This window comes from Carettochelys insculpta, chromosome 3 (assembly GCF_033958435.1).
Source record: "Carettochelys insculpta isolate YL-2023 chromosome 3, ASM3395843v1, whole genome shotgun sequence".
Lineage (NCBI taxonomy): Eukaryota > Metazoa > Chordata > Testudines > Carettochelyidae > Carettochelys > Carettochelys insculpta.
In genome coordinates, this window is record NC_134139.1 from 102,466,133 (window position 1) to 102,478,507 (window position 12,375).

General features: G+C 38.7%; 1 protein-coding gene across 7 annotated transcripts in view; it reads left to right on the forward strand.

Annotated features, from left to right (window-relative positions):
* Nucleotides 1-12,375, forward strand: part of REPS1 (RALBP1 associated Eps domain containing 1) — a 79,254-nt gene that overhangs the window by 37,920 nt on the left and 28,959 nt on the right. For 3 of the 7 annotated variants that reach the window (XM_074990470.1, XM_074990467.1, XM_074990466.1), the window contains exons 9-10: nucleotides 1,036-1,175; nucleotides 9,434-9,514. In XM_074990470.1, coding sequence (XP_074846571.1) covers nucleotides 1,036-1,175; nucleotides 9,434-9,514 — 221 coding nt within the window. The remainder of the gene's footprint in view (nucleotides 1-1,035; nucleotides 1,176-9,433; nucleotides 9,515-12,375) is intronic. The other 4 variants (XM_074990469.1, XM_074990468.1, XM_074990471.1 and 1 more) reach the window with 3 other exon arrangements.

The following is a 12,375-nucleotide window of genomic DNA, read 5'->3' on the forward strand; positions in this document are numbered from 1 at the left end:
ACTCGTTCCTGGCTGGAACCACTGTGGAGCTCTGAGCCCTGGCCAGAGCTGTGAGCCTGACACCCTTACCCCATCCCCCCCATGGCCCTATCCTATTTAACCCCTTCCCTTGCAGCTACACCACCACTCGGTCTCTTCTGCTATGAAACTCTCCCCCTCTTGCTCCCTTCCCCTGCACCCACTGTAGCCCTGAGACTGTTGGGGGACAAGAGCTTCTCCAGCCCTTTTGTTTCCAACCTATTTTGGACAGAGGCCATTTCTGCACTTCGACCCCTCCCCCAGTGGTGCAACATTTGGGAAGGTTTAGCCTCAGTTATGTATCACTCATGGATAGTCCGCAGTAAGATGCTGAATAATGCTTTAAGTTCTACTTTTTCAGGAGGATCCTGGGAGAGGCAATATTACCTGATAGTTGGTGCATGGGAATTCAGAGTGGAAGCTGCCTGTCAGCAGTTGCTTGGGCAAATCACTTATTTGTAAAATGGGAGTATTACTTTACTTCCTCACGAATGTTGACATAGTACATGTCGAGCATTTTTAATATGTGTATCAAAGACAGCACTATTTTTAAAAGAACCAACTGAAAGTGCGGATGGAGATGGTTTCATCTAGGTGCCTAAAAGACACACACACAAAAAAAAAAGAAGAAGAAAAAAGACTGACGGCTGCAGAATGAAAGATAACTGAGGCGTCGTCTGCACTTGTACTTTTGTTGGCAAAACTTATGTCAGTCGGAAGTGTGACAAACACAGCCCTGACTGACATTAGTTTCACTGTCAGAAGCACCAGTGTGGACAGCACTATGCCTGGGGAGATGCTTTTTCACCAACAATGGTACCTCTTATTGGGTGTGGTTTAATTGTGTGTGCAGAATCACTCTCCCCAGTTGGTGTAGGGCAGTTACACAGGAGACGTATCGTGGTACAGCTGTGGTGTTTATGAGGTCTGCGGTGTAGGCATAGTCTACATTTTCCATGAAGTACTGGAAGTTTTTCAACAAATAGAGATTGATAAAACGTTTGTTTTGATTTATAGTGGTTCCTGTCGTTTCAGAAGTTGGGGATCAGTCTGGTGAGGTAGGTTATTCCAGCTCTCCAGCAGAAGCACCGCCAAGCAAATCTCCATCAATGCCATCACTAAACCAGACCTGGCCAGAACTGAATCAGAGCAGTGAGGTTAGTAAAAGACTAATTTACTTTTTAAAAGCATAAATTTCATTATTTCAGCTATTTAAATTGCAAATTTCAGTGTTTTCATAGTAGGGATCCTGACTCAAAAAGGAGACATGGGGAATTGTCCTAAAGTTCTTGTGAGGGGTTGGAGTACTGCCGCTATTTAATTATGCACTCTTGCTGGTGGCAGTGCTGCCTTTGGAGCTGGGCAGCTGGAGAGTTGTGGCTGATGTTTGAGAGTTGAGCTCTGAAGTCAAAGCTGCTGTCCACAGCAGCTCAGAAATAATGATGGTATTGCCACTCTTACTTCTGTGTGTCTGCCTGCATAGTTGGGGCCCTCAGGCAGTAGACACTACTCTTCGGCCACTTGACCCTGAGGGCAGAAGCACAGAAGTAAGGATGACATGCTGCTGCTGGCTCCTGGCCAACAGTGGGCACTTTCAGGTTGCCCACCTCTGAAGGCAGTGCAGGAGAAAGAGGGTCAATACCATGACACCCCTCAAATAACTATGTGCCCTCCGCATTGTCTTTTGGGTCATGCCCCTTTCCCCCCCCCCCCCCCCTCACCAATTGAGATACACTGTTTCTCTCCTCCCCACCCCCCCTGTGATAAGGATGATAAAAGACCAGATTTCACAATCATGGCCATGATTTGATAGGGCCATACTCATTAATGGTGGACTTAAGTTAAAACTTTAATTTAAGATTCTTAACAGCTGAATAAAGATCCATATTCATCCCCATATGTGGTGGGGGGTAGTAGTTCAGGATCACAAATTATATTTGAAATTAGAGCTACTGCTGCTAATGTTTGAGGTGTTTTTCCCTTTCTGAGTTCCATTTTTCTATTATGTACCCCTAGTACTTAACAGGATAACAAAGCAGCATCAAGAGAATTTCTGGTTAAGCCATGTGAGACAAGTCTTGCACAACTCTTTTGATTTCAGTTTTTGGTACGTCACCAGTGATAGCAATTTACCCTGTTCATGCGCTTCAGTATCGTCTTCATAATCTTTTATCAAGATGGGCTTGAAGAGTCAGCCTGCTTCTGCAGATCTGACAATCTGACCTAAGAGACAGGGTATAAAGCAACTAATTCTTAGAGCCATTTAATATTTTATACTACATCATAAATTCTTTGGTGCGAGGAAAGTTACTGGTTCAGCAGTGCCTCCCAGTGAGGTCCATACAATCCAAGACTGGTGTTCCTAGGTGATTTAGCAATAACAAAAAAATGATGTAGGCTTTTTTATATTCCTTCTGTATAGAAACACTAGAAAAAGTGTTGGCAATACTGATTATCACAGAAGAGTACAAAAATAATGGGACCTATAGTCTAATGCCGTGTTTCCCAAAGTGTGGTCCACGACTCAGTACCAGTCCTTGGCGGCGGGGGGGGGAGGGGAGAGAGTTACCGGTTCTTAGAAAATATACAGATTATTGCTATGTACTATTATTATTGTGAATAAATAATAAACAGTGAAAATGTATGTATTCTTCTTTCTTTTTTAATATATGTTTATATTTTTGGGCTGCAGAAAGGTACTGAAAAAAACTGGGTCCCTACTACATAAAGTTTGGGAAACCCTGGTCTAACATATAAAGAGATACTGAGGAATAGTACACTTGCAGTAGAGCCACAAAGCATTTCATTTGTCTCTTGTAGAGTAAGCTTTTCATCGGTGTTCCTTTCACTGTTCTTGAAAGTTGGATAAAAAAAGGAGAGGTAAAAGTTAAGGTCTACTGGAAGTTCCCTTCTCCTTTTGTCTTCCAGGATTAGAGGTATTAAGATAAAGGAGAAAAGCTGCCTTGCCTCCACTCATTGAAAGGAAGTTGAGTTTATAGTGGTTCATCAGTATGAAACCAACTGAAATGACGAAAAGCTGGGTTTTGGGTTGTTTGTGGGTGTTGGGTATGTTTTTGTTTTTGTTTTTGTTTTGTTTTGTTTTGTTTTAAAGCTGCTCCATTTGATAGTGTCTCTAGCTGTTAACAGATGAGATTCTGGGAATGAGGTTGGTGCTCAATTGTATATTCTGAAAGGGGAAGACGTTAGGAGCTAGAGATACAGTAAAGAGAAATAAACAGATATGCAGATGAATCAAGCTCATTCAGCTGGCCACATATTTTACTGAATGTAAGTTATTTGTCAGGGAGCTCTCCAGGATTGCTTCTATATATGCCCAAGGTTCTTGGGTGCTTAATTATCTGATTCTCTGCCCAAGATCTTCTATTTGCAGTGTCCATAAGGTGCCAACTGCAGGAAAACTGATTTCAGTAGGCAATAGTTTTTGCAAACAGAACAGGAAGAAGAGCGAGAGTTCAGTGTGAGTAGTACATTTTGAGACCAGAATTTGTTTATTGCCTTCACTTTCAAAATGTGAAGTATCACAAAGTTTGAGAGAGGTACCTTTAGTAAATTAGTTGTATAATGAACTGCAGACTATTCTATAGCAGAATTATTGTACCTGACACTTGAGAAATCATAAATATAGAGCCATTTTTAGTGCAGATATTTTATAATTCTGAAATGAGTAGCCAACCCAGAAAGATGTAATTCCCAAAAACATATGGTAGCACTAGTGAAAGACATTGCCTGAAAACTTTGCAAGACAATTCAAAGCAGTTATACATTAGGCAGTTGATTTCAATCAAGTGCACTAAAAATAACCAGTGTAAAATATTTATATGCATCAGGCTTTAACAGGGCATATGTTCTAACTGTTTGTATTTCAGCAACCCAAGTTCTTAAAAGTTTGCTTTCTGTGCAAACATTCCATCAGGTAAAAGAGTAGGATTTTATGTACGTTTCACTGTATCATTTTAGTTTGATTTTCTTTAAAAAATGAAGTTGCTCTTTAAAGTTATTTTCCATACTCCAATTTAGGCACCTAGTAAGTGGCTTGAATTTTTGTGAAGCTCCCATCTATTCCCCCACTCCCAATGACTTCAGCGATGTTCAACAGGAGGTCTATTTCTCTGGAATATTTCAGAAGTTCTGCAATGGGTGCTCAGTTCTTCTGAAAACTGTTGAAGTGGATATAAAAGTGAAGTTAGGAGCCTAACTTTAGGGTATGATTTCTTGCTAATAAGAATATTCTTGTTCCATGATTGTGCCCACAAGGGAAAATCATTACAAGGAAAGCTGCAAGAGCATCACTTTCTCTATCATATATCATATCAAACAAGAATATCTTAATTTAAATATAATCTTTTCCTATTTCAGACCAAGTAATGTTTGAACTCAGTGTTCCACATATGTGAAATTTTGGCTGAAGAAAACAAATGTTTTGTAGTGCCCTGAAATGTCAGCTTTTGGGACCCAGGGGGATGCTTAGGTTCATCTGAAAGAGGAAAAAATCAACTCCTACTTTGTAAATATATATTACTGGAAATAACGTTCACAAATAACGTTTCACTGTAAGGTAAATGTACCTGCATCTACATACAGTGCATCCAAAAGAGAGAATTCATGATTAAATGCTCTCTGGATTTCCTACCCTGTGTCCAGCAAATGCTAACTTATGCCTCTGTAGTGTAACTTGGTTTTTTGAAAGTTAATGGGCACAGGTGAATTATTTTGTTAGAATTAGGAAGGTCATAAGACTATGCCATTGTGTGTTGTAATGCTATATTCCCAAGATACAGTACCTGTAGTTACAATTTAAAAAAATGGTGTAATAGACTTCATGGCAATTTGGCAATCCAACAACTAGTTCAGGGAATTGGTATGTTATGATGTGGAGAACAAACAAGAAGAAATAACCTGTAACGGTTTCGTATACGCAACCTCGCAACTAATACAGTTGTTCCACAATCCAAAATTACTTCTGTTTTAGATAATAATTTTGTTCACCTGAAGTGGCCTGTGGATGGATCTCCCTACTGATGCAATGAAAATCTCAATTTACCACCTTACTAGGGTTTGGGAAAATACTCAGGTTAAAGGGTACAAGTAATTATACTAAACTTTCAGTTCCTTATTTCTTAGGCTGCATAGATAAAATAAATGAGATAATATCAATTAATTTTAAATATTTAACATCAAGGTAATTATACTTCTCGAAAGATACCATCTGCAAAATTTTCACTCCTAAATATTTCTTCTGTAGGAATTTGTGGTGAACTCCCAAGTCCTTTTAAAGTGTTTAGAATTGTAAAATATTTCCCTATTTCTTAAACCTTAACTCTAACTGTTGCTTCTTTGAAACTTTTTAGTTGGCTTTTCTTTGATCGTGCAGAAGGCAGGTCCCCCATTTCAGCTGCTGTTCCCAGTCTTCATTGCATTCAGCTGCCAACAGTATTTGTGTCCTTCAGGCTACATCTATCCTGAGATAAATTCAAATTTATTAAAATTGATTTCATAATGCTGGGTTTTATAAACTCAGATTTGAATATCCTCACCTTACCCCAGTCTCTCCACAAATTTGACCTACTGCTGCCACACTCAATCGCCGAACATCAAATGTTGCAATAGTGCATTGTGGAAACCTATCCCACGGTTCCCTCAGCCCCATGCATTCTGGGTATTTTTGCTGGTGCAGCATGGGGGGAAAAAGACCATTAGGGGTCTGGGGCAGCTAGATTTAAAAAAAAAAAAAATCAGGTCTTGCTGACAGGGCAGGGGACTGGACTCTCAAGGTCCCATCCAGTTCTTTGAGATACGTATTTATATAACAGGAGATATTTTCTAAAGCTGAGATCAAAGATGTTTGGGGACCTGTTAATATGTGGTTCTAGTTTAAACAATTGAATGCACAATTGTAGAAAGGCCATACTGGGTCACACTAGTGTTTCCTCTTGATCAGTATCCTTTTGTTCTGATAGTAACTGATGCTGGATGCTTCAGAGGCAATTAACAAACAGACCAATTTATCAGGTGTTTCATCTACTGTCTTCTAGTCCCATTTTTCTCCTCAAGATGTGTAGAGAAAATACTAGGTCATATTTTCTGGACCACTAAGGTGTGGATATGAGTGAGTTCTTCATAAGACATTCTGCATTGCCATGTAGCAAAGGAATGCTCTTATGGACTGATGGCAATCCTGGTAAATCCTCATTGAGTGGGTTCTGGATCAGGAAGTGGTACATCAGACTTTCTTTTAATGGAAAACACAGAAGGTTAAGTTCTTCCTTTCACATAAATAGGAAATTATTAAATTTCTTCTGTTTAGACTAGAAGAAATTTAATTACTAGACTAGACTAGCAGGTAATATATAAATATAAATATTTGGTTGGGGGTGATGGGAAGGTTCCTATATGCTCTTCAGTTAGTGCCTATGGAAGCAAGTGGCCTGGCAGAGTCAGAGTTCAGGATGTACAAAACTTTTATCTGAATAGCCCCGGACTGATGAGACAAGTGTGCTTCTTAACTCAACTGCATGGAGCCAAAGCCAGTTCTGTAAGACTGACGTTCTGCCAGCAGTTACCTCTCTAAGCTAGAATACCTCATCCTATACCACCATAGGCGCTCTTTCTTGGACAGGCTGGCCCCTGCCCAGTTTAGAGTTCATAGGTATGGTGTCTTAAAAGTAAAATCTAAAGGCCTTTCATGGTTTCAGAACCCATCTGCAGCAAGGAACAGTAGTAATGAGTGGGAAAATATTTTCAGTGTGATGCAAAAGGATTTGTCTGCACAGGGACACACTCTTAAAGGTTATTGAAAGTTACACAAAGGTGTGCATTAGTTAAACTGCATTAAACTCATGTGAGAAATCTTTCAGAATTAGTGGCCTTGATATGGTTTGGCTTTATTCAGAAACTGAACCAACCCAAATTAAGGCTACCTTGAATCTGAGTTTTAAAAAGAGTTTGAGGTTTAATCCACTTTAGATTCCCACCATTATTTAATTTGGATTAACTTTCTTGAGTGTCCCAATGTAGATAAGGCCTTAGTGTTCTAGCTACATTAATTTGGCTGCCCTTTTCAGTCTGTTTATAAATAAGTCTTAAATAGATCATTTAAAGATCTCTTTTGCAGTGTTTTGAGAAGCTGCTAGAATCAGGATCTTCATGTATCAGCTTTGTTATGAATATAAATTCTGTTTTTGAGCCACTTGGTACATGTGAACTCAGGTATTATATAAAGATGCATATTTTTGGTGATAGTGACTCTGACTTTCAGGTATTGGTAGCCTGCCTTCTACATGTTTCATAAGGTTGTGGACTCTTCCATCATCAAAACTTGGAGAGGGCTTTCCACCTTATTGTGTCTATTGTACTGCGAGTGTTTTTCCCATTACTACTGCATTCCCCTCCTTTTGAGGTCTTTTTCTGTACTCTAGATGAAAAGGTTCTTAGAGGTTCTATTTGGAATGCGTGCAATTTGAAATATCCAAAAGCTCTATATAGTGGTGGTGTTGCACATGGAATTTGTGCTTTGAACAAGTTGTATTAACTGAGCGTATTTCCACTTCTCATTGGAATAGGCATATTTTTCTCTTCTTAGGTATTAAAAATAAATTAATATCTTAAGGAGTTTCTGCCTGCCTGACATGCAGGAGCTGAGATCCAAGAATGTCATACGGTGTGTTTTTTCTAGAAGTATAATAAGATAAGCACTCTAACATATGACTTTTGTGATTCATCTTGCCAAATATTAGTGCTAATACAATACTTGCTTTGTACCTTAAGTGATGAAGAAGCAGCACTGCTTTAGGTTGTAACACACATTTTGAGTATTAGCTGCTTGTAAAATACTAGCTAACTGTCTCAAATGGATCATTCCTATAAATTGAAAGCTTGAAGTTTGGCATATAAGAGTCTATATGTGAAGTTATTCAGGAATGTCTGTTTAAAAAGAGCCATTTCTGAATCTATTAATGTTTATACATTTATTTCAGAATAAGGCTGGCTTGTTCCTGTTTTACTTGATGCACTTTTAAAGTGGGTTGTCTTACACAGGAACTTGGCACTCATATGCCACTGTAAATATTGTCCACGCTTCAAGTTGCAAGTAGCTCAGTGTGAAAATGCCTAGAATATGGCTTAGTGTTGGGCAATGCATGAGTAGGGATGGCTCAACTCCTTAAATATTATTTTCTTTTCTGTATGTTCTGTTAATGTTCCATTAGGAATTGGAAGGAATTTTGTAGGAATTGGAGAGTGGACTATGATTTCAGTACTGATAGTGAAACACAATTTTGTAAGAGAAATTTTTACTTTTTACTTTTATCCCCAAAAGCTTCTGATTCAATGTTTGTTTGACATTGTTTGACTAATATTTATTCACCATTCTACTAATTACAAGACTTGTAACACATTCAGAAATCTTGCAAAGAATAGTTCGACTTTGCTCTGATTGCAGCTGTATTTTTTTTTCCAAGCATGAGGACCTTGTTTGGCATTTATCTTTTGTAATTTAGCATGGCCCATCTCTTGTAGAGCTGATCAGAGGTTGACTTGATGTTGGTTAATAAGCCCAAGTGTGTTTTTAACCAGAGTTCCCTCTATTTTTTCCATCCGTGGGCAGAATGCATTTTATTATATGCGCCAAGGCATATGGGGATGTGCACACCAGTAGAAACATAGGCTCCTGGCTGTGGGTGTTCTGCTAATCAGCTGGGAGGCACCTGAATCTCTCCTGGGCAGCCACCCAAGTGCTTATCTTACAGGGAACACTGGTTTTAACTCAGTAATCCCTTGCATTGTTTCAGTTATAAGACTTACATACCTATGGGGGAAAAAAGGGGTCTCATTCAGAATAGAATCATTTCTCAAAACTTTCACTGGCAAGCCAAGCTGTATTGTTTTAATTACACTATTCCCATGCTCAGTGTAGAGTTTTATCTGACTTTTTTGTGAGTACCGTAAAAAGTAAAAGTTGTAAACATCGGCTTGACTTTGCCACTGTGTAAATAGGAGAAACCTCAGCATAGTATTTATACTTATGAATATGTACAAGATGTGGCACCACTTCTGTTTTTACAGAATCTGATTCTTAACCATTTCTCTGTTTTATGTATATCAACAGTGTCGATGTTTTTTACGTAAAACTTTAATATTGTGTGCATATCTACATTTTCAGTGCGGTGCACACAGTTCTGATCAGAACTTGAGAGAAGAAATATTTTCGGTTGCATAGTAATGCCATATTGAAGCTGTGAAATATTCTTACTGTATATTGTTTGTTCTACGTTAAGCCAGTATGATCCACAAAACGCCCTCCAGTGCAACCTCTGAACTACTGTGCTAAATTTCTTCTCTAGTGATCTTTTACTCATCTTTCTGATCATGCTGACTTGTCTCTCCTCTGTCTGTTTAGCAGTGGGAGACATTTAGTGAACGCTCTTCAAGCTCACAAACTCTGACCCAATTTGATTCTAACATTGCACCAGCTGATCCTGTAAGTCAATCACTTAGCTTGCTTGTTTGAAATTAATTTTATTAACACTGAATTTCCATATGTTGTGTTTTTTAGCTATGATGCATGATTCTCGCTTGGTTGGGACTTGGTGGCAGGTTCATTTAATTTTGTCTGCTTATGATGGGACAAGGAATTTCCCTTTTCCATTCACTCTTAAAATAACTGCGTACTGGGAATGTTTTCTTGATTTTGATGTAATACAAGTACTATCAAATCTGTGTAAGGAAAGTATTTGTGACACATTGATAGATGTGTACCTTTTAATTACACTTCATTTAAAACTTTTTGAGTGTATAGAAAATATAATACATAGAGCCGCAGTAAAGCAATAGTTTTAATAAATCCTTCAACTGTCACCCAGACTTTGGCTTCACCATTGATCACTTCTGTTAATGCTTCATTGGTTTTGTGCACATGAAGACTCATAACTAACTTATCTAAGTTTATCTGAACATCCATATCAAACTTCATGTTCTTGTTACATTCCAAAGTTGGTGATGTGCTTCATAGTTACACATAACGTCTAGGCATCTATCAAGGATGGTCTGGATGGATCTTAGTCCTGCCATGAGGGCAGGGAGCTGGACTTGATGACCTCTCAAGGTCCCTTCCAGTTCTAGTGTTCTATGATTCAATGATAATACTGCTCTCAGGTTACTCTAGCAGTAGTACAACTGCACTAATTACAGTATTAGAAACTGCAGAAATGCTGTGACTAGTGATTTGTAGCCACACCTCACTTAGGGGCCTATCATTAAATTTGTATAATTTCATACAATCTGAGAGAACCATACAACCGACAGTCAACGTGTGGAATTCTTTGCTAAAGGGATGTTTTGAAGGCCCTGAGTGTAAGAGGGTTCAAAAAAGAAGTTCTGGAAGGCAGCTCCCTTGGAGGGATATTAGCCAGGATAGGCAGGGATGCAAACCATACTCTGAAGTGTCCCTTGCCTCTGTTTGCCAGAAGCTGAGAATGGGTGACAGAGGATGGATTATTTGATTATCTGTTCTGTTCGTTCCCTCTGAAGCATCTGACATTGGCCACTTGGGAGGCAGGACGCTGGGCTAGATGGACCATTGTTCTGTCTAGTATGACCATCCTTATCTGTGTTCTTCAGTGCAATTATACATAAAGCTAATTACTCTTTCACAGAAGAATATAAAATCACTTTACAGCTATTAATAGGAAATGTTTGGCTAATCATGAACTGTAGCTATTGTATTACTTTTGTACAACTTGCACAGTCAGTAATTTTAGTTTAGCAGTAATTAGCAGAAAGGTCAAGGAATCAACGAAGATGAGAAATACTTTTTTTCTGTCCTGTGGAGGAGTTTAAGAACTGTTTTTCTAGAGCCAATATTTAATATACACAGTAAAGATTTTCTTAGTCTTGACATGTGCTTGACTTGAAAGATAACAATCAGTAACTCTGCTTGCAAAATGAGATTTGTTACAGATTATTAGGCAGCTGCCATGTTTGCTTTTATTGCTAATGTAACTACTTGACTCTTTAGACAAGATGAAACCGATTTAATCTTGATTTGTCATTATCTAGTTTTCTCATAGCAGAATATATGAAGAAAACTAGTGGCGGTGGGGTTTTCCACCTCTGATCTTGGGCAGTGAAACCTAGCACAGAGTTAAAAATGCTAAAACTTCACGTGGTTTGCTCCTGCCTTTTAGACCTAGGGAGTCAGTTATCTGGAACACCTTCTTAATGACTTACTGAAGAGAAATCAGAAATTAACTGGCTTTTCCCGTGTAGCTGTAGGAGAAAAGAGTTTGCTGGGGGGAGTGGAGAAAGCAAGTCAGGTAGGTTAGATGTGGAGAATAGTGAAGGAGTAATACTAAATTTATTATTTGGATTTTGGAAAGCTGAAATTCCATTTTCAAATGCACCAGTAAAAAAAAACAAAACTTGCCTTTTTGTCACTGACTTTCCCTTAATTATGTTGGGCAGCATTCTATCTAGCTATTCTAAACTTAAATTGCACACAATTTTTTTTAATATCCACACTTCAGAATACATATGGAACATTCAGAAGCAAAGGACCGTCAATAGCTACAATAAAAGATTGATTTCTGTATTAAAGCTTATGTAGAAAACATAATATCCTTTTAAAATGTTCATGCCTTGAGATTTTTAAATGTTCATGTCGATGTTTGAACTGTAGTAAAGAAATGCTGTGTTCATTTGCAGTGTACATTTAACTTTTTATCTTCCCAGTACAGCGTGGGTCATTTTTAATAGTGAAGAAATTACTCATGTATCTGACAGTGAACTCACAAAAATGTTTTTTCCCAAATAAATTTGTTAGTGTTTAGGTACCACAGGACTCCTCATTGGTTTTGCTGAAACAGATTAGCGCAGCTTCCCCTCCGAAGTTTAAAACACGTTGGCTACATCTACACTAAAGAGTTTTGTTGATATAACCCCAGCTTTGTCAACAAAACTTACAGAACATCCCCACAAAAATATGTTCTGTCGACATATTGTCATCAGAACTCAGCATTTTGTCAACAGCCTTTTCCCTCTCCCCGATGAGGCAGAATGCCTTTCCTAACAGAATCTGTCAACAAAAAGCGCTGTGGGGACACTCCAGGGGGCCCTCTGACAGACAAGGCTTCCAAGTTACTGCGCAGCCCTCTCTTCTGCGCTTCCTGTTGGCCGTTCTGTTGGGAGAGTGGCTGGACAGTTTGGCGCTGTCTGTCAATCCACTTTCATGTGTGGCCACAATCTGTTGACAGAAGTTTTGTCAGAAGATAACTTCTGGCAGTAAATTGTGCTGACATCTAGAGACATTGTTTTGTCAGGTATTTGCATTTAGCTGGCATGTTA